A 24,859-nucleotide genomic window follows, 5' to 3' on the forward strand; every position below is an offset into this window, starting at 1 on the left:
GTCACCTGGCCTTTCCTAACGAGGACTGTGAACAAGCCATAGCCCTAACAAGCTAATTAAGGTCTGAGACCTTGATAAAAGTTATCTGAGAGCTCAAATCTCTTGCAGTGCCCAAAATTTTGCATGGTGCTCCTTTCCTTTTTCTCACTCTAAAATTGTACAAAACAAAAATAATACATGAATCTTGCTTAAAATGTTGAAAAGAATGTTTCATCTTTAACATTATAACGTTTGGAGATCAGTTCATCTTCTACTCATTTAACTATTCACAGTAACAGAAATTTTGACCAGGGGTACCCAAACGTTTGCATTCCACTGTATGTTGGCGGGTTGTGTACGAGGCGGAGTTTTGGCGCATGTTTGAAACTATCTGCTGGATTGCATCAGCTATCGGAAGCGGCACTCGACTCGCAGACACGCTGGGAATTGCATGAACCGAAGAGAGTTTCTCTCATTCCTGCAGACGAGGGAGGCAATTTCTCCATCTCAGCCTGGACGGGAACAGAGTCAGTGGTCGTGATGGATTCAGACTGGCCGTTCCTGACCATCTCCCGCTGACAGGACTTCCCAAAGGTGAGTTTCAGTCCCGCACTGTCGGCCTTTGTCGGGGTTGCGGTCGGGATTCACATCAGAACCACAGTAAATTTCTGTTACTGTGAATAGCTAAGTGAGTAAAAAATGACCTGATTTCCAAAAGGTATAAAGTTAAAGATGACACATTTCTTTAATATTTTAATCAAGATTACTTTTTTATTTCCATTGTTTACAGTTTCAAAATACCAAAAAAGGAAAAGGACCCGAAGCAATAGTTTTGCACCCTGCATGGTCAGTACTTAGTAACACCCCCTTTGGCATGTATCACAGCTTGTAAGCGCTTTCTGTAGCCAGCTCAGAGTCTTTCAATTCTTGTTTGGGGGGTTTTCGCCTATTCTTCCTTGCAAAAGGCTTCTAGTTCTGTGAGATTCTTGAGATGTCTTGCATACACTGCTCCTTTGAGGTCTGTCCACAGATTTTCGATGACATTTAGGATCATTATCCTGTTGTAGAAGCCATCCTCTCTTCATCTTCAGCTTTTTTACAGATGGTGTGATGTATGCTTCCAGAATTTGCTGGTATTTAATTGAATTCATTCTTCCCTCTACCAGTGAAATGTTCCCCCTGCCACTGGCTGCAACACAATAGACAATAGACAACAGGTACAGAAGTAGACCATTCGGCCCTTCGAGCTGCACCACCATTTTGAGATCATGGCTGATCAATTACTATCAATACCCGGTTCCTGCCTTGTCCCCATATCCCTTGATTCCCCTATCCATAAGATACCTATCTAGCTCCTTCTTGAAAGCATCCAGAGAATTGGCCTCCACTACCTTCCGAGGCAGTGCATTCCAGACCCCCACAACTGTCTGGGAGAAGAAGTTTTTCCTTAACTCTGTCCTAAATGACCTACCCCTTATTCTCAAACCATGCCCTCTGGTACTGGACTCTCCCAGCATCTGGAGCATATTACCTGCCTCTATCTTGTCCAATCCCTTAATAATCTTATATGTTTCAATCAGATCCCCTCTCAATCTCCTTAATTCCAGCGTGTACAAGCCCTGTCTCTCTAACCTCTCTGCGTAAGACAGTCCAGACATCCCAGGAATTAACCTCGTGAATCTACGCTGCACTTCCTCTACAGCCAGGATGTCCTTCCTTAACCCTGGAGACCAAAACTGTACACAATACTCCAGATGTGGTCTCACCAGGGCTCTGTACAAATGCAAGAGGATTTCCTTGCTCTTGTACTCAATTCCCTTTGTAATAAAGGCCAACATTCCATTAGCCTTCTTCATTGCCTGTTGCACTTGCTCATTCACCTTCAGTGACTGATGAACAAGGACTCCTAGATCTCTTTGTATTTCTCCCTTACCTAACTCTACACTGTTCAGATAATAATCTGCCTTCCTGTTCTTACTCCCAAAGTGGATAACCTCACACTAAACATTAAACCTCACATTAAACGTCATCTGCCAAGTATCTGCCCACTCACCCAGCCTATCCAAGTCACCCTGAATTCTCCTAACATCCTCATCACATGTCACACTGCCACCCAGCTTAGTATCATCAGCAAATTTGCTGATGTTATTCTCAAACACAAGCCCAAAGCATGATCGATCCACCCCTATGCTTAACAGTTGGAGAGGTGTTCTTTTCATGAAATTCTGCACCTTTTTTTTCTCCAAACATATTTTTGCTCATTGCGGCCAAAAAGTTCTATTTTAACTTCATCAGTCCACAGAACTTGTTTCCAAAATACATCAGACTCGTTTAGATTTTCCTTTGCAAACTTCTGACACTAAATTTTGTGGTGAGGATGCAGGACTTTCTTCTGATGATTCTTCCATGAAGGTCATACTTGTGCAGGTGTTGCTGCACAGTAGAACAGTGCACCATCACTCCAGAGTCTGCTAAATCTTCCTGAAAAGTCTTTTGCAGTCAGACGGGGGTTTTGCTTTGCTTTTCTAGCAATCTTACGAGCAGTTCTCTCGGAAAGTTTTCTTGGTCTTCCAGACCTCAACTTGACCTCCACTGTTCCTGTTAACTGCCACTTCTTAATTACATTACAAACTGAGGAAACGGCTACTTGAAAATGCTTTGCTATCTTCTTATAGCCTTCTACTGCTTTGTGGGCATCATTTATTTTAATTTTCAGAGTGCTAGGCAACTGCTTGGAGGAGCCCATGGCTGCTGATTGTTGGGGCAAGGTTTGAGGAGTCAGGGTATTTATAAAGCTTTGAAATTTGCGTCACCTGGCCTTTCCTAACGATGACTGTGAACAAGCCAGAGCCCTGACAAGCTAATTAAGGTCTGAGACCTTAATAAAAGTTATCTGAGAGCTCAAATCTCTTGCAGTGCCCAAAATTTGCATGGTGCTCCTTTCCTTTCTTTCACTCTGAAATTGTACAAGACAAAAATAATACATGAATCTTGCTTAAAATGTTGAAAAGAATGTTTCATCTTTAACTTTATGACTTTTGGAGATCAGTTCATCTTCTACTCACGTAAATATTCACTGTAACAGAAATTCTGACCAGGAGTGCCCAAACTTTTCCATGCCATTGTATCGTTGGAATATAAAATCCATGTTATATTAAATAAATTGTACACTGAAATTGATTTTATAATTATTTAATTACATTAGTAGCTGATCTTCGCTGCATACGTTGCAGTTTTTATTCCACAAATTTGTGCATTTATCAATAGTCAAATTTATCAAATTAATCATCGATATCGTTCATTTATCAATAGTTATTTATGTATTAATGCTGCCAAAATCTTTGTGTCACCGGAGTAAAACCCTACTGTGAATATTCACTCCTCAAAGAGACAACGGGGCAGGTTATAGATCGCTGCTGGGTCTGGCTTTCACCTGGTGGGCTGAACGGCAGGTAACTGAAAACAGTCTGTGTACATGTGTTCATTTCAAACACTCACTGCTGTTCTGTGGAAATCCCCTCGCGACATTTTAACTCTTTATGGTTTATTTCAAGTTTTTTACTCTTAAAACTGTCCTGTTTCTAAACAGTGGGCAGACTATCACTGAATTCACAAGTTCTCCAGCTGGTGCCGCATTAATTCCGCTGGACATCTATCTGCACTTTCTGTCTCTAAAATTATTCCCTGATGTCTGGGGCTGCCCTTTTGACAAATAAGCAAAAGAAAAAATGCTGGAGTAACTCAGCAGGTCAATCAGAACGTAATGCTACTAATCAGAGTCGATGCCAAACTTCTTCCTCTGACATGAGCGAGAGCGGGTCATTCCAGCTGAATTGAATTGAATTGACTTTATTACTCACATCCTTCATATACCTGAGGAGTAAAAATCTTTATGTTACGTCTCTGTCTAAATGTGCAATTTATAATAAATAGTATGTACAACAGGACAGTCAATATAACATAGAAATACAGTTGTGTCAGCATGAATTAATCAGTCTGATGGCCTGGTGGAAGAAGCTGTCCCGGAGGCTGTTGGTCCTGGCTTTTATTTTCAAGTAACATTTCCCAGATGGTAGCAGCTGGAACAGTTTGTGGTTGGGGTGACTCAGGTCCCCAGTGATCCTTTGGGCCCTTTTTATACACCTGTCTTTGTAAATGTCCTGAATAGTGGGAAGTTCACATCGATAGATACGCTTGGCTGTCCACACCACTCTCTGCAGAGTCCTGTGATTGAGGGAAGTACATTTCCCATACCAAGCAGTGATGCCACCAGTCAGGATGCTCTCAATTGTGCCCCTGTCAAAAGTTCTTAGAATTTGGGGGCCCATACCAAACTTCCTCAACTGTCTGAGGTGAAAGAGGCGCCGGTAAATACAGACCGTGTGAGATTGTCGGTGATGTGTATGGCGAGGAACTTAAAGCTGTTCACCATCTCAACCCTAAATCCATTGATGTCAATAGAGGTTAACCTGTTTCCATTCCTCTTGCAGTCCACTGGTTACAGAAATGCCACAGCTCTACGCACCATCATTATTCACCTGGAGAGGAGGGGTGCTTATGTGAGAATGTTGTTCTTGGATGACAGTTCAGCATTCAACACCAGAATTCCCTCCAGGCTCAACAAGAAGCTCAGAGACCTCCGCCTTCACCCTGCCTTGTGTAGCTGGATCCATATCATTATTTGAGATTAGACCAATCAGTACAGTGTCGTCAGCAAATTTAATTAGCAGATTAGAGCTGTGTGTGACGACACAGTCATGGGTATACAGAGAGTAAAGGAGAGGGTTGAGTACACAGCCCTGAGGGGCACCTGTGTTGGGGGTCAGATGATCAGAGGTGAGGGAGCTCTCTCTTACCATCTGCCGGCATTCTGACAGGAAGTCCTCAATGTGATGGCAGACCAACAAGTCTCGGGTAGACCTGAGACTGTCTTTCACTGAGCCGATCATCTTCCAGCAGCACTTTATGTCCATCACTGGGAACACCCGCAGATCAGAGAGTCCTCTGTCACGTAGCCTCTCAGGATGAACTGTGACACAGACCCTTGCTTTCTCCACATCCTCTTCACAAAGCCACAGACCACAAAGAGGTGAGCAACTGTCTCAAAGTTCAAAGTAAATTTATTATCAAAGAACATACATGTCACCAGAAACACCCTGATGTCATACTCAATAAACCCAATAACCATAATAGAATCAATGAAAGACCACCCCAATGAGTGGACAGACAGTATGGAAAAGACAACTGTGTAAATACAAAAAAATTTTAAAAATCAATATGCTACAAATATTGAGAAAATGAGATGAATAGTTCTTGAAAGTGAGTCCATAGGTTGTGAGCGCAGTTCAGTGATGGTGCAAGTGAAGTTATCTCCTTTGCTTCAAGAGTCTGATGGCTGAACAGTAGTAGCTGTCCCTGAACCTGGTGGTGTGAGTCCTGAGGCTCCTGTACCTGCTTCCTGATAGCGAGTAGAGAGCATGACCTGGGTTGTGGGGTTCCTAAAGATTCATGCTGCTTTCTTGCAACAATGTTCTGTGTAGATGTGATCAATGCAGGGAGGGCTTTACCCAAGATGGACTGGGTTGCATCCACTACTTTTTGTAGGATTTACTATTCAAAGGTATAAGCACATATTTCCACACTGGGCTGGAATGCAGCCAGTCAATATACTCTCCTCACTCCCACCTTGTCCCCACCATAGTAATCTTGGGGCAGGGCACGGTGAGAGTGAGGTTCCAGGCAAGCAGAAAAGAAATGACTGGGAGGGCCCCTCTCACCATCAGCCAGGCAGGGTCTTGGTGCCTGTGGCTGAGGTTTGGTGATGAGGCAATGGTATATGTGTATAACGTGCCAGTATCAGATCTACTTTGCCCTGGATACATTGAGCTTGCTCCAAGTTGCAGTATATTGTACATATCACACCAGTGCAGAGTGTTCTTCACATTCCTGACTTTTATTTTACAGATGGTCAAAGTGTTTTGGAAAGTTGGGAGGTGAGTCACTCAACACAGGATATCCAGATATGAACCTGCTGAGTCGATGCAGTAATTATGCTCCTGCTTCAATTAAAATTCTGCTAAATGTAGATTCTAGATTGTGCATGAGGGAATGGCAGAAGGGAATTTTCATGACAAGCAAGTAATTAGACTTTGTTATTGTCTGACATTTGTGTATCACGAAATGTACTTGTTTCTGGTCAAGCCAAGTTTGAATATCATTCAGGCCCTGTAACACATGGACAATATCTGTAAGAGGAAACATAAAGTGTGTTACCATCATCAAACATGAACATTTTTGACACACTGAGCAAAGCTCTGAGCTGTCTTGATTCTGACTGTGGTAACAATTTGGTGTGATTTAGCCTGAATTCCTCACTTCCCAGCAACCACCACGATACTCACTGTTCTCATTGTAAAATTCCCCTTTGCTTTTGTGACCCAGCCTCACTGTTAATCATTACACTCAGTGTTTCATGAAAAGTAAGAAGACATTGAACAAGGCTGAACTTAATTATAAATCATTGTAAAGTTGTAATGGTTAAATGTCCACTTTATTGAAGTTCTTTTTCTTTGTAGTTCTCATTGGTGACATCAATTTTATTTTGTTATTTTGAAAGATTACAATGGTGTCAGGATATGTAGAGGATGCTTGAACCAAAAGCAAAGTAGCAGAAACGATTCGGCAGTGAACAATAACTTTAATAAATGATCGCAATATAACCAGCATGGGGGTGGGGTGGAGTGTGTGCACAAAACATGAGCGAATAGAAGCTAAATACGACAGGCAACAAGGTAAACTTTAGGCAGGGAGTGTGAAGATTAGGAGGAACTGGTTGAGACTGGCTGGTTTAATGATTGCACAAGGACATCGATGAGAACTGGGGTTAAATAGGTTGCAGGAGCTGAGTTTGGAATGGGTGAGAGGTGAATACAATTAGTTGGGTGGAGACTGGGAGTTGCCTGCTTGTGCATGCTGGAAGGTGTCAGCAGAAGCAGGTCTGATGAAAGGCAAGCCAGATCACAACCATATGTTGATTAACTTGGTGGCATCAAGGGGATAAGAGGAGTTTGGTGTGGTGGACCTCTCGAGATGTATAGGGTGGAAAAAGGTCCTTTGGCCCCATTTGACCATGTTGATGAAGTTACCTCCCTGTGCTACTCCCATTTTTCTGCATTTGCCTGATATCCCCCTAAACCTTTCCAATCACGTATCTGTCTCAATTTCTTTCATACATTGTAATTGTACCCACCATTACTATTTCCCTAACAGCACATCTGACGGAACCACTACCCTCTATTGTCACTCAAATCTCTTTTAAATCTTGCCCCTCTTACCTTAAATCAATGCCATCTAGTGATCATTGGTTCTACTCATGATTTTATCCACATTAAACTCATCTCTCCGGGAGAAAATACCCGTCTATCCACTCAGTCCGTATAACTCAAACCCTCCAGTCCCTGAAGTATCCTTGTGAAATTTCTTTCTTTAAACTTACCAGTTGAGTGAGACCCTTCTTATAGCTAGGTGAACTGAACTGAACTGAACTGAAGTGTTTTGAGAAGTTGGACACAAAGTATATCAGCACCTGCCTGAGGAAACTTCGCTCTTACAATATCATTCATGGATATTAAAACTATGAACACTGACACCATTCCTGGCTATCAGTTTGTTCATGAAAGGAAAGAGGGATAACCCTATCAATTATAAACCAGTGAGTCTAACACCAGTGGTTGGCAAACCATTGGAGAATATTTTTAGAGACATAACGATGAGCATTAAGAGAAGTAGAGCCTGATTGGAGTTAGTGATCATGCCTTGTGACAGAGCAAGTTGTGCCTCATAATCCTGACTAAATGCTTTGAGAATGTGACAAAACAAATTAATGAAGTTAGAGCAGTGGATGTGGTGTATATGGATTTTAGTAAGGCACTTGACAAGTTTCCACATTTGTCCTGGTCATATTGTGTCAGCAGGGGTATGGTAACAGAATTCTCCAAATCTTGGTGGGCTGGTTTAAGGTAATTCTACCAAAATACGTTATCCATGATAGATGCCTTTTCTCCCTGTTCCAAAGCATGGAACTGGCCATGGTAAGACCATAAGACCAAAAGATTTGGAGCAGAATTAGGCCATATCGCCCATCGATCCTGCTCTGCCAGTTCATCCTGGCTGATCCAATTTTCCTCTTAGCCCTAATCTCTTGCTGTCTCCAGATATTCCTTCATGCCATGACCAATCAAGATATTATCTTCATTGAATCTGCCTTAAATGTACAAAAAGACTTGGCCTCCACAGCTGCCTGTGGCAAAGAATTCCACAAATTCACCACTCTGGCAAAAGAAATTCCTCCTCAGCTCCATTCAAATGGACACCCCTCTATTCTGAGGCTGTGTTCTCTGGTCTTAGGCTCTCCCACCCTAAGAAACATCCTCTCCACGTCCACTCTATCAAATCCTTTCACCATTCAATATGAGCTGAATAAGAGCTCATTCTTTTCAACCTTACATTAACTAGTTCTTCCCAGATTATCAATCTGCTTCGAAGAGCTGAATAAAACTTCACTTATTGTGGTGAATCCAGTTAGTATGTACTCTGCAGTTTCAATGGTGGACTAGACCACACCTGTTACTTTGATTAAGTAGGTGAAATGTCAAGGTAATTATGTTGTTAATATAATTAACACCAATATTTTATGTTTTCAAAAATTTTTTAATTTAAAAAATCAGACCAGTATTTTATAAAGAAATTTGCTGGTTTTTCTCTATGTTAGTAGTGCATCATAACTAATGTCTTTACATCAATTACAAATTCCTTATTTAATTTTGAAAATTAATCATGTTTTAGGTTTGATAACCAGATATTCTTTTCCATCCCTAAGGCAGCAATGAAGGTGTCAGACAGTTATCAAATCATTGCCTCGTTAGCTCTGCATAGCTTTTAACCAAATCTGGAACCACTGATCAGATTTGGACAGTTTTCCCACCAACCTCTTCACATCCTTGGCGACTGGGTGAGGCTTTTGAGATGCTGGTGCACAAACAACATTTCATTCCTTGCACTTTATCTTTTTATGTTGTAAATTAATTCATGGAGCTTGCAATCAAGCAAAAAAAAATCAATGTTGTCTGTGTTTTTTATTGTTACATGTAATTATAGAAATCCAAAGTCTTGGTTTTATCATGCAGAATTACCTTTGTCTGTACAAAATACTGCAAGAGCTTTTGTGCCGATATCAGTTCACTGCTCAAACTGCACCCCTCACAGAAGTCAGAGTATTTCTTCTGTTTGTGTTGCTCTCTACCTTCTGTGGGATGTTGGCCAACATGCCGTGATTGTGCTGGGCAGGTCTGGTTGTGCACACGTGGACTGTGCTTACACATGAGCGGACCATATTCCAGCCTGGAGCTCCCACCTCACAATACTTTCATTTGCATGAGCTGGGACTAAACCAACCATTACGGGCATTATGGCCTTGCACTGACAGTTAAACCGCTCATGCAATTAGAAAGCAAAGCTATACAGGTCGAAGTTCACCTGCTCAGTCAGTGTTGCCTGATCATTTGGGAGTTGTTTGTGGGGGAGGGATTGACTGCATGACTGTCTCTGAAATATTGACTTTGTTACTGCTCTCCCTTTCACCATAGGCATCAAGGAAAGCCACGATATCAATCACCAATCCTCCGTTCCTATCTGTTTGAAACTCTCAAATCTCCTTTCCCATGGATTCCACCCTCTCCAAAAATGTTGCCTGGCCCTTTCAATGTTTGTCATTCTGTTTTCTGCTTTTATTTCAATTCTGTAAAACTGTTCCCTGACATTGAAAAATGTTTGTCAGTTTCAGCCTGAAATGTCAACTGTACTTTATTCCATAGATGCTGCCTGGTCTGCAGAGTTCCTCCAGCATTTTGTGTGTGTTGTTCAGATTTCCAGCATCTGCAGATTTTCTCTACTTTATCAGTTTCCATCTACTCCAATGAACGTAGTTAATTGGGTTCATGAAATCGATTTCCCAAAATTAGATTCTACAATAACATATAGGGCAGTGAATGAGCAGTGCAGGAAGGTGCTACATCTAACCTGCATTTCATCTTAAAGCACTCCGTTTATTACAGTCAGATTTATCAATTAGGTTGCCCACCTCAGCTAAAATAGAGGTAAAATTACTTTTGTTTGAACAGAATTAATAGTAATTTGATGTTTTAAGTATTCATCACTTTAATATGAATAATTTCTTTGCCAGTGTTTTTTGGAATATATCTCATTATCCAAGATACTGAAGAACAATGAAACAGCTGGAGCTGCCTTTGAGTGTCAGGGTCAGGGTATCAGGGTGCTTCCTACTACGGTAATCTGCACACCACTCACATCTCAATTTGCTTATGAAACAACCATGGGATTGAGGTGCTGAGGTTGGTGGAAGTTCAGAACTGCAACAATAAAGCGACATGGGATCAAGGACAGGAAGCAGGTTGGGTCCTACATGTCTTTTGAAATGCGCCAATGTTTTGAACTTCAATATCAAATTTTTATTGCTGTTGGATTTGTTGCAGAGAACATGAACTTTAAAATAAAATTTGTTGTGTAACTGGTCTTCTGTGTAATGAATTTATGCTTTTTCTAAATCAGCTGTTCTGTTTGCAAGGATCCATGGCACATTTTTCTTTTCTGAAATACACATCACAATGGTCTGCCTTATTTAAATACTGATTTTAACCTCTGTTATTGCCTTCAGTTACAGAAAAGGAAAGGCATCACGCATGTCCTGAATCAAAAGTGTTGCAGCTAGCAACAGCACCAAAACTTCAAATGGAGGCTTAGAGAATGATCACAAGATCTGTGGTTGAATATTCATTTCATCTGCACTTTGCTAAAAATTGAATAATCATGTTTATGCAGGATCTGTTGACTGTTCTTAACATTTCCAAGTATTATCATGTAGCGTCAAGGAACAACAGAATTTTGATACAGTCACTGGGGCGGTTAAGACTGGTTTGGTTCTCCAAGTCTCATTCGAAAAATTGGGTTTCGTTTCCAATAAACAGAAACACACAATGTTTCCAAGTGCAAAAACAAAAAATAACACATTATTTAAATGAGCAATATTATGGGTGTAGTGGAAGACAGGTCTCAAAGAGAAGTTTCTGAGTGGGATTTGTATTTTATGGGAACAGATATCAGCAGTGGAACAGGTTATCTGCACAAACACACAGATAGGAGTCACAGACTCAGACTCCTATCTCACAGGCTTTGTGAGTAATGGTGACAAACATCAGTTATTTCCACCACAGGATCAGCATCACTGCAAAATATTCCCTGTTCCACTCCCACCCTTGTGCAGCGTCGGGATCAGTCAAGGAGGTTAGTCAATACGAAAGCAGGATCGAGAGACCAAGCTGCTTTCTGCTTATAATTCCCTTGCACAAATGTTCATATGAAATCATCATCTGACAGATTTGATCATGTATTGTCACAAAATAGATACATAGCTCCTAACACAAAAATTGTTAATCAATTATTCACAACAAAAATCAATTCATTAAAAGTAGTAACTCATGTTAATACTTTTTAAAAATACTATTTCATACTATATATTGTAGTGAAACTTAGGTTTACAATTTCCCAAGATTTGATAGGACTGAAATCAATGCCAGTGAACATCTTTTAGGAGATGTATACATTTAAGACCAAAACATTCAGTCCATTGAATTTGCTAAACAGATTCATCATGGCTTGCCTCCAGTTCTCTCTCAACCCCATTCTTCTCCCTTCATCCCTTTCGTGCCCTGAGTAATCAAGAACCCATCAATCTCTGTCATAAATACACCTAATGACCTAGCCTCCACAGCCAGCTGTGGCAATGAATTCCACAGATTCACCACCTTCTGGCTACAGAAATTCCTCCTCATCTCCATTCCAAATGGACATTCCTGAGTTTGTGCCCTCTGGTCTTAGACTCACTCAGTATAGGAAACATCGTCCCTATTTCCACTCTATCTAGGCCTTTCCACTTTCAGTAGGTTTCAATGAGACTTTTGCACAACGCGTAAATGACAACAATAAAGAACGAGCTACAACATAAAAACAGAATCAGAAGTATCCAAACTACAGTCCAGATCATAAAGCACAGATGCAGAAACTTTGCACCATCCTTCGACTGGGGAGGAGAGGTAGGGGGAGAGAAGGAGGAAGGAAGGGGGAGAGGTGGGGGAGAAGAAGAGATTACTCAAATGCAGGGGCCTTTCCTAGGGAGGAGTGACCAAGAGGGAAAGACACATTCTCCCAGCAGCAGTGAGCCTGGTTGGTAATGGCATTCAACACCTGCTTGCTCTCCATATTGGCCTCGATTTTCTCAATCTTCCTCAATGCTTTAATTGGCGAAAAATGGAGTCAATCATGGGCTCGAATCCCATTCCTAAGCTTTTTACCCTCTTCCCATTCAGCCCACCAAAGAGACCCATATCAGAATCAGGTTTATCATCACTCAAATGTTTCATGACTTTTAATTATTTTATGGCAGCAGTACAGTGCAATACTTAAAATTACTACAGTATGGTGCAAAAGTCTTAGGCACCCTAGCTGTTTATATGTGCCTAAGATTTTTGCACAGTACTGTATATCTGAAAATAATTGTTATCCTCATTGAAGTTATTGGCTATTTTACCTTCATATTTTATCTTCTCCATTCTTACTGCTTTTTTATGTTGCCTTCCATTGGTTTTTAAATTTCCCAGTTCTCCAACTTCCCACTAACTTTTGCTCTATTATATGACATATCCTTTTTCACGTTGGCTTTGACTTCCCGTGTCAGCAATGGTTGCATCATCCTGCCTTTAGAATACTATTTTGAGATTTATCTATCCTGTATCTTCTAAATTCTTCCCAGAAACTCCAGCTATTGCTGCTCTGCTGTCATTCCTGCTGGTGTCCTGTTCCAATCAACTTCCAGCTCCTCACTCATGCCTCTAATCCCTTTACTCCATTACAAATAATGATATATCTGACTTTAGCTTCTCTCTCAAATTGCAGGATGAATTCTATATTGTGATCACTGCCTCCTAAGGGTTTCTTTATCTGAAGGTGCCAAATCAAATCTGGTTCATTACATAGTGCACTATCCGGAGTAGCTGATCCCTTACTGGGCTCAACCACAAGCTGCTCTATAAAGGTATTTTGTAGGGATTCGACAAATTCTCTCTCTGGGGATCTAAAATCAGCACCAATCTGATTTTCCCAACCTACCTGCATGTTGAAATCCCCCATTACTATCTTAACATTGACTTTTTGACATGCCTTTTCTGTCTCCAGTGGTAATTTGTAGTGCACATCCTGGCTACTATTTGGAGGTCTGTATATAATTTCCATCAGGGCTTTTTACTTTTCCAGTTTCTGAACTCTAACAGGAATGCAGTGTTTGGGTGACTACTGTCACAATCAAGACAATTTCTCATATTCCATGAGCAGGTGATCATGTCACCTCCAAACTCTGCTCAGGTGGTTATGAGGTGTCCTGGCTTTCCCTGAAACTTCAAGCCTTGGGAATTCATTGCATGGGTCAGCTACCAGTTGGTCATGCTTGTGGTCAGCCAAAGGTGCTATAGAGAAATAAGCTGTCGTTCGCAAGTATGGTCTGAGGCATTCCAGTCAGGGTTGGTGAATTTTGTGCAGCAATGTGAGGGTTTCCACGTAATTCTTGGAGACGAACATCGAGCGTTAGGATTTGTCATTCGGACATCTAAAAAATAGACACTGATGTTAAAATGCTGTATAATCCAGTGTTTATTTTTAAATTGAGAAATCAATACAAAACTTACAAAGCAGTTGTGAAATCATTCAATTATATGTGGAATGAATTCAAACATAGGAAGGCCATTCCCAGCCCAGGTAAAGTCCTCTTCTTAATGCCTGGGAACTGTACTGACATCGAGAGCACTCTCCCTTGTAACTGCGTGACAAGTTGTACTCCAACTCCTACCTCATGGGTAACATACTGGATCTTTCCACTGCAATCCCTTTGTACATCAGGAGTAAATAATACTTTCAAATCTTTTCATGAAAAATAGTGGATAACCATGCAGATAACAGGAGGAGACTTTTCCATTCACAGTTCTAGTGGACCAAGATATGATGCTTATAAGTAACACTGAAGCATTTCCAACCAAATTCAGTCAGAAATGATTCTGAGATCACGACCATCATAGAATTCTTTAGCCGAATCACACCATTGTGATATCAAGAAGAGTTTTATGCACTGGATACCAGAGATTAAAGCTACAGAACATGATGGCATCCCAGCTGTAGTATAGAAGATTGTACTGATTTTCTCGCTGCTAGTCAAGATTCAAGATTGTTTAATGTCACTTCCTGTAAACAATTGTAAAGAGAACAAAATAATTGCTAGCCTGGACCTAATGCAGCTCCAAAAAAAGGCCACAAAAGATAAGATTCCAGATTCATCCAGATGTGCACTTGAGTTAAAATTACAGAGAGTCTATGAACCAAGTGCCAGTGAACATGATTGATAGAGACAGATACTCGAAGGTCTGTGTGGATGTGGTGGACTGAAGAGTCTGTCTCTGTTTCAAATAACTACACTGCCGTAATATAAAAATATCCAATTAATTAGCCTGCCAACGAGCATGGGAGAGAACCAAAGCATCTACAGGAAAGCCACAAAGGCACAAGTAGAACATGCAGACTCCACACAGACAGCAATAGAGATCAGGACTGAACCTGGGTCGCTGGACCTGTGAAGGAGCAGCACTGCCCATTGTGAAGACCAAAAAGGAAACATTTGACACTGGATTAAAATCCTGCAGGTAAAATATAAATAATCCAATGCTGCATTTGTGAACCACAATGAGAATGTTCATCTTCTCATGTACTTAGGAAAGATATGAATACCAGTCATTATTCCAGATCAAACTAAACATGCAATGAAGTTCAGAAGTAGAGACAGCTGAGATTCTATGTGATACCTCAGTTTGCATGTTTCTGCTTTAAGTGGTTATATATATTTATATATGTAAATATTATATATAAATACTTGTATATAATGATAAAATGATGATGCAATTTCAAAGATATTAACATTGAAAGGATCATCTTTTTTAAAAATAAGTTATGTATCTATTTATTCATAAACAAGGCATTCAAAAATATTTATTGCTGCTTGTTTGATTTTAATCAAATTAAGCTAGAAAATGAAGATTTGCAAATAATTTCCAGTCGTATCTTCAACTGTCACATTTCCTTAGTAATTGGAACACTGTAAGTGAATTGCATTAATTGTTTCTGGCCTAATGTGTCATATTTTCTATTTTGTGAAATACTGAAGACAAAGTGGGAATTTGTCTACAAATACTGTACAACATCAAGTGGAGGACGCATGGTGTCGAATTAGGAAGATATGAGATCAAGGCCTTTCGAAGATTCTGAAGATTTCTTACAAGTGACTGTGCAAAAGTTAAATGTTATTTCTTTGTAACTACAAAATGTAAAAGAATAAAGAAAAATATGCAGACAAATGAAAAATACTATATAATACAACTACTATATAGGCATCCACAACATAATAGATTTGAAATGGTCTTATTCAGGCCTAACAGTTTAATTGCTGAAGAGGATTTCTTACTCTCGAGGGATAACGTCTTTCCTGACGGGGGAGGTCGCTCAGCTTGGCAGGTGAAACTTGTGGCTGTGAAAGAGTCTCAGGTTCTGGGGCCTCCTCCATGGTGGTTGTAGGAATTGACTGTAGGACTGCAGGAAGTGGTTCTGACAGCTCTGGACACCTTTCTTCTCCAAGATTCTCTTGTCATCTTTTGGACGTGTTGGCATCCTAAACAGTACATAGCACGCTGCCCGATCTGCTGATCTATCCCAGGCCATCAGACAGCTTTGATCCAACACTTTCATTTTGTCCATGCCTAGATGACCAGCATGTAGCTCATCTATCACTTTATCTCTCAGCTTGGATGGTACAAGAACTCTCAATCCAAACATAAGGCGACCCCAGTCAAGGGCAAGTTCATCCTCGTGCTGGTTAAAATGGGGGAACTGGAGTTTCTGCCGTATAGTCCAGCCATTAGAGTGCCCATGTAGACCTGAGACACTGTGGGGTCTTTTCTGGTTTCCCTTTGGATCATCTCTGCTGTAATAGGGAGACTGTCGATTTGCGATAGGAAGAATATGTGAAGAGGATTGTCCTCCTGTAAATTTTTCAGGTATATCCTTATCCAGGGTAAATGCTACAATCCATCAGCATTTCCATGATTAGTTGTGCTCTTGAATTCAATTTTGTGATTGTGTCCTCCAATAAAGAACCTACGTCTGCATTCGTGCTGCTGCTGTTAGTGGAACTTCTGTTGATTGAAAATGGACACTAGTGGTTGATGATCAGTGATGAAGGTAAACTCTCTCCCACACAGGTGCTCATTGAAATGTTTTAGACCCCAATCATTGTCAATCTGAGCATAATTTTCTCTAGAGCAGTATGGGAATGTGATGCAAAGGCTGCGGAGTGCTCACATCCATCATTCATAACATGTGACATGACTATACCTATACTAGAATACGACATGCCAGAGGCAGTCTTCACTGGATGATGTGGGTTATAACATGACAGTACAGTGTCTGATGTCACCATTTCCTTGGTCTTTTTGAAAGCTACCTCACTGCTTTGTCCATTGCCATTTCTTCCTGATCTGTAGTAATGAGTCTATCTAGGAACAAGGAATCACCACCAACATCTTCTGAATTGTCATATTTAATTATGTTTATGCTGTCTTTTTCACTTTGTGCTCTTATTATAAGCAAAACCTTAATACCTTAAGTTTAAAATGTAACTGTGTATTACTATTGAAAAAAATTCTCAGAATTCAATTATGTAGCCAAAAGTCTGTGTAATTACTAATTAAATTCCAGACCATTGCCAGAGAAACACCACACATCAGCCACATCATTAATACACAAATTATGTCATAACTTATTTAATTGATAAATTATCCTAAAATAAAGGAAATCCAGGCTCTGTGAGCAACAGACCACTTTGTTTTCTCAATGGATCGTACTAACCTGAGCAGTAACACTTCCCTAATGGAGAAGTATTGTAGAAAAGCAAACAATAAAGTTGCTATCATCATCAAAGGAATCAGGATCATAAGGTAATTCCGTTTATCTGAAAATAGTTCAAAGAAATCAATGAGATAAACACACCATTCAGCTTCTTGTGGTCAAGTGTACGACACATTCAGTTCAATAATATGGCTGTTCTCCAGCTCCTATTAAAAGATTAGTTTTTCCAATGGCTTGCTTTTCAAAAATAGTTTTATATTTTGCTACAACACACACAAAATGCTGGTGGAACACAGCAGGCCAGGCAGCATCTATAGGGAGAAGCACTGTCGATGTTTCAGGCCGAGACCCTTCATCAGGACGAAGGGTCTTGGCCTGAAAAGTCGACAGTGCTTCTCCCTATAGATGCTGCCTGGCCTGCTGTGTTCCACCAGAATTTTGTGTGTGTTGTTTGAATTTCCAGCATCTGCAGATTTCCTTGTGTTTGCTCTTATATTTTCCTTTTCCTTTGATCTGTGGTTCCATATCTTAAAAGCACACCGTATCAATAAACATTAACTGTTATTTAGACAGCATATGTGGGAAGAGTGACAGAATTAATGACTTATGCTGAGCAGAATTCATCAGAGCTCGAATGTTAACTCTGTATGTCTAACCACAGATGCTGGCTGACCTGCTGAGTATTTCCAGCACGTTCTATTTTTATTTTACATTTCCTGCATCTGCAGTTTCTGATTTGATTATCAGTGATTCTGTTTCCTCATTTATGGTTAAATTCTGCTAAATATTCTAAATAAAGATCTTAAGGATTTGTTATATTTGTCACATGTACATCAAAACGTAGTGAGATGTGTTGTTTGTGCCAAATCAAATCAGCGAGGATTGTGCTGGGCAGCCCACAAGTGGCAATGTAGCCAGTCCACAACTCACAATCCATAACTGTCCATCTTTGGAATGTTGGAGGAAACTGGAGCATTTACGAAACCCACGCGGTCATGGGGAGAATGTACTAATTCCTTATGGACAGGGGCAAGAATTGAAACACAATCGACACTGTAAGGCGATGCACTAACTGCTTAATATTGCTTTAATTGCTCACAAAGATACATTCCATGTTTCTTGTCTAGAAGTAAAAGTTCACATCCTTGCTATCAACTGCAAAGACAATATTATGTAAAAGATCGACGTCCAGTTTCTCACCGTTCAGATTTCTGGTGTTACACGAGTTGTTAGATATTTCACTGCTGGATGCATTACTGATGGGATTTTTTGCAATGCACCTGTACTCATGTTGCTCATCTTCAGTAGCACAATCAATCACAAGACTTGTGTTTGTATACGTCTCGATGATGACTCCAGAAAAGGATATTTTTTCCCAGTAAATCATGACTGACTTTTCATTGGAGACAGAGCAAATCAAAGTGATATTTGGTGCATTCTGACCATGACTTAAAGTCTTTGCTACAGGCTGAGAAACTGGTTCTGAAATATAAAAATGTAAGAGGATTTTTAAATGCAGTTGCAATTATTTGATGTGCTTATTTTCCTGAAAATGTCATAGATTACTACACAATTGCATGTTTTTCTTTTAGGTTTTGTGTTATAAAGTTATTAACCTCAGAGCTGACAATACTGAACAGAAAATGCAACGAGAACAACATTAAACAGGTTGATAAGCTGGACCATGTTGTGTACTTGGATGTACTGGAACATTTGAAAAACATTCGGTTAGATGTCTCCAGTGCCAATCAAGATGTAACTCAGGTTACTACAGAAAGCAAGGGGAAAGTTTGCTGGACTCTGGCAATGATCTTTGCGTCCTCACTGGCCACTGAAGGCTGGAGGGAGCAAAATTTGATTCCTTTTTTCATGGAAGGCAATAGGGAAAATCCTGGGTCTATAGAACACTTTCATCTTATGTCAGTGGTGAGCAAACTATTGGAGAGGATTCTTAGAAACAGGATTTATAGCATTTGGAGAAGCATAATCTGATTAGGGATACCAGCATGGTTTTGGACAGGGCAGGTTTCTTCCTTGGGAGTATGATAGGATTCTCTGAGGCAGTGAGAAAATAAATTGATGAACGTACAGCAAGTGACAAGGTTCTTCATAGAAGGCTTACTCAGAAATTTAGAAAGCATGGGATCCAGGGACGCTTGGGAGCAGGAATACAGAAATGGTAGCAGATGGAATGTATTGTGTCTGGAGGTTGGTGGCCAGTGGTGCTTTACAGGGATATGTTCCCTGCCCCTTGTGATTTTTATAAATCACTTGGATGAGGAAGTAGAAGAGTGAGTTCGTAAGTTTGCAGATGACACTAATGATGGTGGTGTTGTGGATTGTGTAGAAGATTGTCGTTGGTAACAATAGGACATTGATAAGATGCAGAGCTGGACTGAGAAGGGGCAGATAGAGTTCATCCAGAAAAGTGTGAAGTGTTGCATTTTGGAAGATCAGACATAAACACAGAATACAAAGTTAATGGCATGATTCTTGGCAGTGTGGAGGAACAGAGGGATCTTGGGGTCCGTGTCCATAGATCCCTCAAAGTTGCCACACAAGTTGATAGAGTGGTTAAGAAGGCATTAGTTGTGTTGGCCTTCACTTGTCGGAGGATTGAGTTCAGGAGGCTTGAGGTAATGTTGCAGCTCTATAAAACTGGTTAGACCACATTTTGAGTGTTGTGTTCAGTTCTGATTTTCTCTTTATAGCAAGGATGTTGAATGTTGAGAGTGTACAAAGGAGATTTACCAGGGTGTTGCCTGGATTAGGGATCATGTCTTATGCGGATAGATTAATCCAGATAGAGTTTTTTTCTCTAGAGCAAAGGGGGATGAGGTTGTAACACACTGCAAGGCGTGATGGTAGAGGAAAAAAATTAGGGACATTTAAGGGAGTCTTAGATAGGCACAGGGATGAAAGAAAAAATGCAGGGTTATGAGGGAAGCAGGAGTTAGATTGAGTTTAGATTGGTTTAAAAGAGTGAAAAGGCCTGTACTGTGCCATGCTGTGTTCTATGTTTTCATACAGGTCCAAGTCCTGATATTGAAATTTGGGGAAGGGATGATTCCTACAACCAAAGTTTGTATCTACTTTCCCATGGGATTTGATAGACTGGATTTAGATGTATGCATTTCCTCAGTCCAGTTTTGCACAATTTCTTTGATTGTGATTTACACTAACTCATACAATTATGTTCTGCCAATGAAATTCTGCTTCAATGGAGAACACAAATATAACCTCAACACAGTATTTTGATTTTTATTGATTACCCATTTCATGAGGAATTCTGTCGATGCAATATTGAAGGGATTTCTAAATTTCAGCTCTGTTTTACCTGCTTGGTATATCTCAGTTGGCTCGCAATGTAAGAATAGTATAGTACAGGGGTGGGCAAACTTTTTGACTTGTGGGCCACAAAGGGTTCTAAAATTTGACAGGGGGGCCGGACCAGGAGCAGATGGACTGAGTGTTTTGGTAATACACCTCATAAGAGAAAATAAAATATCATGGGATATGTAGAAAACGTGTGCTTTAATTTCAATTGAAAATGAACAAATGCATTACAACAAAATGTCTGTCTTTGAAGTCTCATGGTATTTAGCTATTTATTGAAATGACTTTTAAAACACTGAAAATTAAATGAATAAAATACAGCTTTTTTAATAGTAACAGTTATTATTTTAAAGCACTGAAAATTCTGTTATCCTTCAAGATATTATCATCATCACTCTCCTCCTGACTGTCTTTATTTCAAAAACGGTAGGAGATGCAGGTCTACTTGTCCTGCTCCTTCTTATTCAATTGTCCCCTGTGCCAAAACTCAACAACGACCAGCAGAAGGACAGAACAGTGACAGCGTGCCAGTATGTGGAGCGCGTTATTTGATCTGGAGCGCATTTTTTATTTTGAGAACGTATGTGCACCTGCGCACTACTCATGTCCATCACTTAACAGAAATGACATGTAACATGTAAGGCTTATTGAAAAAAATAATGCCAGAATTGCGGGGGAAAAACGTTAACAAGGTTTATTAATATAATTTCATCAAGTTCTGCGGGCCGGATTAAAAAGCTTAACGGGCCGCATATGGCCCCTGGGCTGTAGTTTGCCCATGCCTGGTATAGTATTTATCTTTCTATGGCTGAAATGCTGTATTAATACTTCCTACGTAGAGACATGCTTTGCTTTCTTTCATGAGAAAAATGATGCTTTTATCAAAGTAGAAGTGGTTAAACGGGATAAACAAATTCATTTCTTACATTTAGCTTTAGCAGTTTTAACGCACTACCCTACATAGACAATAAACTTACTGTATTATGTGAGAAAATGTAGGCTTGTTTGATAACAGTGTAAACATTTGCTGCTTTTGAATGAGTGAATGGAAACATTACTAAATTTGTCTTTGCAAGTCTGCTTGTGTCAGCGAGTGCATAGAAACAACTGATTAAACTACAGTAGTCCTTTCAAATTCATTCTTTATGAGAAATTGCTCCAATATGAATCCATTAAAACACTGATACAATTTTTTAACTTCAGGTAGAGACTTTACTTTAATCAACTAGAATTTTTTTCTATATATTCATCTTTTAACAAATAGGCATGACCAGTGAGGCCAGCCTTTACTGCCATTCCCTAAAGGTCATCAACGTTGTTGGTGAGCTGCCTGTGGTGGAGATACTTTCAGACCACTGACACATTTAGAGCTCCACGCTTTAGTCCCAAGAACAGTGAAGGGTTTGTGATACATTTCCAGGTCAGGCAGCTGTGTTAACTGAAAGGGAATCTGTACGCAGTGACCATTCTATGTCCCTGCTGACTTTGCCCTTCTTGTGGCAGAGATTGTGGTTTCACATGCTATCACAGTAGCCTGGGTGAGTAACATCTCACTACACCCTGCACCCTGAAGGCAAAGATTGCAACGTTCTCTAGGACGTTCAGTACTGAATTTAATATTACAGAATGAGTTGCAAACCTCCGCATTTCTGACTTGATTGAGGGAAGGTAACTGGGCCTAGGACCCAGACTGAGGAAACGATACAGTGATTTTCTAGGGCTGAATGATGGACCACCAACATCTAAAATGACACCGATCAGCGGGAGAATTTCTCCATTGACACCCACCGACTTTGATCTTATTCAGATTCCTTAAGGTCGCACTTAGTGAAATGCTTCCTTGCTGCCAACGGTCATCACACAACTCACTTCTGCTCTTCATACAGTTGACCTCGACCAAGGGCTGGAACTTGAAAATATTTAACTTTCTAAAGATGCTGGAACTATAAAAAGTACGAGGAATGAATACTTACCAAAGACCTGAATTGTGAAAGTACTTTGATCATGGTTTTTCAGTTCTATCCCATAGTAGTCGGTTCGTATTTGATATTCTCCACTGTCACTAACTTTTATATCACATAACACCACCGATCCATTTTTGATTGTAGCTCTGTGTTTATATTGTGGATGCACAATATGCAGATTGTCTGGATTATTGGATGTCCATATGAAAATGCTAAGGAGCTGTGGAAATGTTAATCTAAAGGTAACATCATACTGATCTTCGTTGCTTTGGTATTCTATGGGGAACATCACGGTTTGTCCTGCAGCAGCATTAGTGACAGTACCAGGTCTGGCATACAATGCCCCTCTGCATACCAAAATTAAATGGAAAACTGAAAAATAAACATAAATTCAAAAGTACTGTAGACACTGGAAATCTAGGATTGTTAACCATGATCAACCAGTTTACCTTGAAGCACCATAATACACGGAGTAGTGTGCAAGTTGTACTGAAGTTTCGAGGACTATATTCATTAATAGACCATTAATGGTCATAATGACCATAATGTTCAGCAAAGGACCATTTTCCCATGAATGTTGTATTGAACTCCACCTGATGCCAGGCTGGAAACTAGAAATGAGCCTCAATCTGGACAAGACACCTGCTGGTCAAAGAGCCACCGGCACAATGATCAACAAGGTTGGTTGAAGTACAATCCCTGCTCCAACCTCTTCTCCAATTGTACTCTTGGCAGCGACAGGATCAAGTGTATGAATTTGATAGATGCTCAGAAAAATAAATTATTGTTACAAGAGGAAATATTTTCTCTGAGATGAAACTGTGAAGAAATATTTGATGAGCACTGTATCTGAATGTCCTAAAATAAAATACAAATACTGCATATGTACAGAAGTAGAGTGGAATCCACAGGGAGAGAGAAAAGAAAATCAGATCAGCGACTTTCCTCACAGATACAATCTGTTAAAGTGGGAGATTCTTGGTATTTACAACCAGCATATCTGTTATTTGACACTGGTGTTAGTTACATTGCCATGAGAAGTGCTTCAGAATTATCATCAAATCAGCATTTTCTTGATGTGTTTGGATAATGCACAATGTGTTTTACAGATTCAAGCATTCCTCAGTTTGTACATGTTACCTGAAGCAAGTTTGAAGATGTTGAATGCCTCTGAGAGGTCCATGATGTATCGTGCACCCATTTCCTTTATGCGAGTGTGAGGTGGTCCTAAAAAAGATGAGAGAAATGTGAGATCCAGTACTCAGTACTGGGTTTCCAGCAAATACTAGCCACATGAGTGTGAGTAAAGAATGTTTACGTCATCTTCTTCATCATTAAAAATACAATTTATCAGTTCTCACCAAAGATAGTGCAGTCAAAAACAGATTATCTGTTTTTGATAACGTTGTTGAAAGCTAGTAAGCTCCTCACAGCTTCCCAGAGCCCTCGGTTCAATCCTGACCTCAGGTGCTCTGTTTTCCTCCCCATATCCCAAATGCAAGCAGATCAGTAGGTTAAATAGCTAATTACGCATAACATGTAGATGACGCGCAGAGTCCGAGGTGTCTTTGGAGGGTTGTTGTGGGTGGTGTAGAGAATAGAAGGGAAAAGGTAGATGAGAATGATGGGTGAATTATATAAATAGGATTATAGCATAATGCTGGTTAATGTGGATTTGGTGGCCAAAGTGCCTGTTCACATACTGTACCATTCTATGACTCTTACAGTATGTATCAGGCAAAAATATATTTAGAGATGGAAAAAGTGGAAAACTGGTAGCTGAGAAAGTACCATAGCCAGGTAATGTGAATTATTTAAGCTCAATCCACTAAGTTCTGAATAGCTGAGGACACAATTGATATTGCCATCTACTTTACTGCAATTTACATTGCATCTAACAAATGCTGTAAGATCAAATGGTTAAGTGTGAAATCTAGGATCGGTGGACCTTCAAGGTAGGCCCAGAAGTGAGAGATCCTAACATTGTTTGCACTCATAGACTGGCCACCATGGCACTTTGAGATTAACATTGTCACTAAGACACAATTGGAAATAGATAGGTGGTTGAAAAAGGAACTGGTGATCATGTTGGAGGGGTAAACATGAAGACACCATGTTCACAGAATGGGATTTCTGTCAACAAAGTATTCCAGCAACTCAGAGCTCATAGGACAAATGAATTCCACAGACTTATGGCTTAATCTTTTATGGAACTAGCAACCACTGGTATCAGTGTCTACTTCCCAAAGTTAAGGATGAAGTCAAGAAGATCTACTCTGGCCTTGGGTAAGAAACATAACTGTGGCCCAGAGAGGTAAACTGGTCTGCTGTGGAGGATTTTTTAAAATGGAACCTTCTGTTAGAGATGCTTGTCAGAGAGGGAGAATGAAAAGATAATTCCGTGGATCCTTCCTACTGACAAAATGCTTAGAGCACAGATATCCCAAATTCCATTCTGTCAGAGACAGATGCAAGAACTGATAACAGCATCCATAATAGTCACAGATACC

General features: G+C 40.1%; 1 protein-coding gene and 1 long non-coding RNA gene across 2 annotated transcripts in view; one reads left to right on the forward strand and one right to left on the reverse strand.

Moving 5' to 3' along the window:
* The first annotated feature begins 404 nt into the window (after positions 1-404).
* On the forward strand, positions 405-10,569 carry LOC140725405 (uncharacterized). The gene is made up of 3 exons (XR_012098341.1): positions 405-573; positions 5,944-5,972; positions 10,220-10,569. It is a non-coding gene; the product is annotated as an uncharacterized lncRNA (long non-coding RNA).
* LOC140725404 (SLAM family member 5-like) overlaps positions 10,525-24,859 on the reverse strand; it is a 28,499-nt gene continuing 14,164 nt past the window's right edge. The window contains exons 2-6 of the mRNA XM_073040832.1: positions 23,490-23,576; positions 22,359-22,721; positions 18,250-18,531; positions 17,050-17,152; positions 10,525-13,711 (exon numbers count right to left, since the gene is read on the reverse strand). Of these exons, the coding sequence (XP_072896933.1) occupies positions 13,690-13,711; positions 17,050-17,152; positions 18,250-18,531; positions 22,359-22,721; positions 23,490-23,550 (831 nt within the window). The 5' untranslated portion in view covers positions 23,551-23,576 and the 3' untranslated portion in view covers positions 10,525-13,689. The remainder of the gene's footprint in view (positions 13,712-17,049; positions 17,153-18,249; positions 18,532-22,358; positions 22,722-23,489; positions 23,577-24,859) is intronic.

Source organism: Hemitrygon akajei, chromosome 3 (assembly GCF_048418815.1).
Source record: "Hemitrygon akajei chromosome 3, sHemAka1.3, whole genome shotgun sequence".
Lineage (NCBI taxonomy): Eukaryota > Metazoa > Chordata > Chondrichthyes > Myliobatiformes > Dasyatidae > Hemitrygon > Hemitrygon akajei.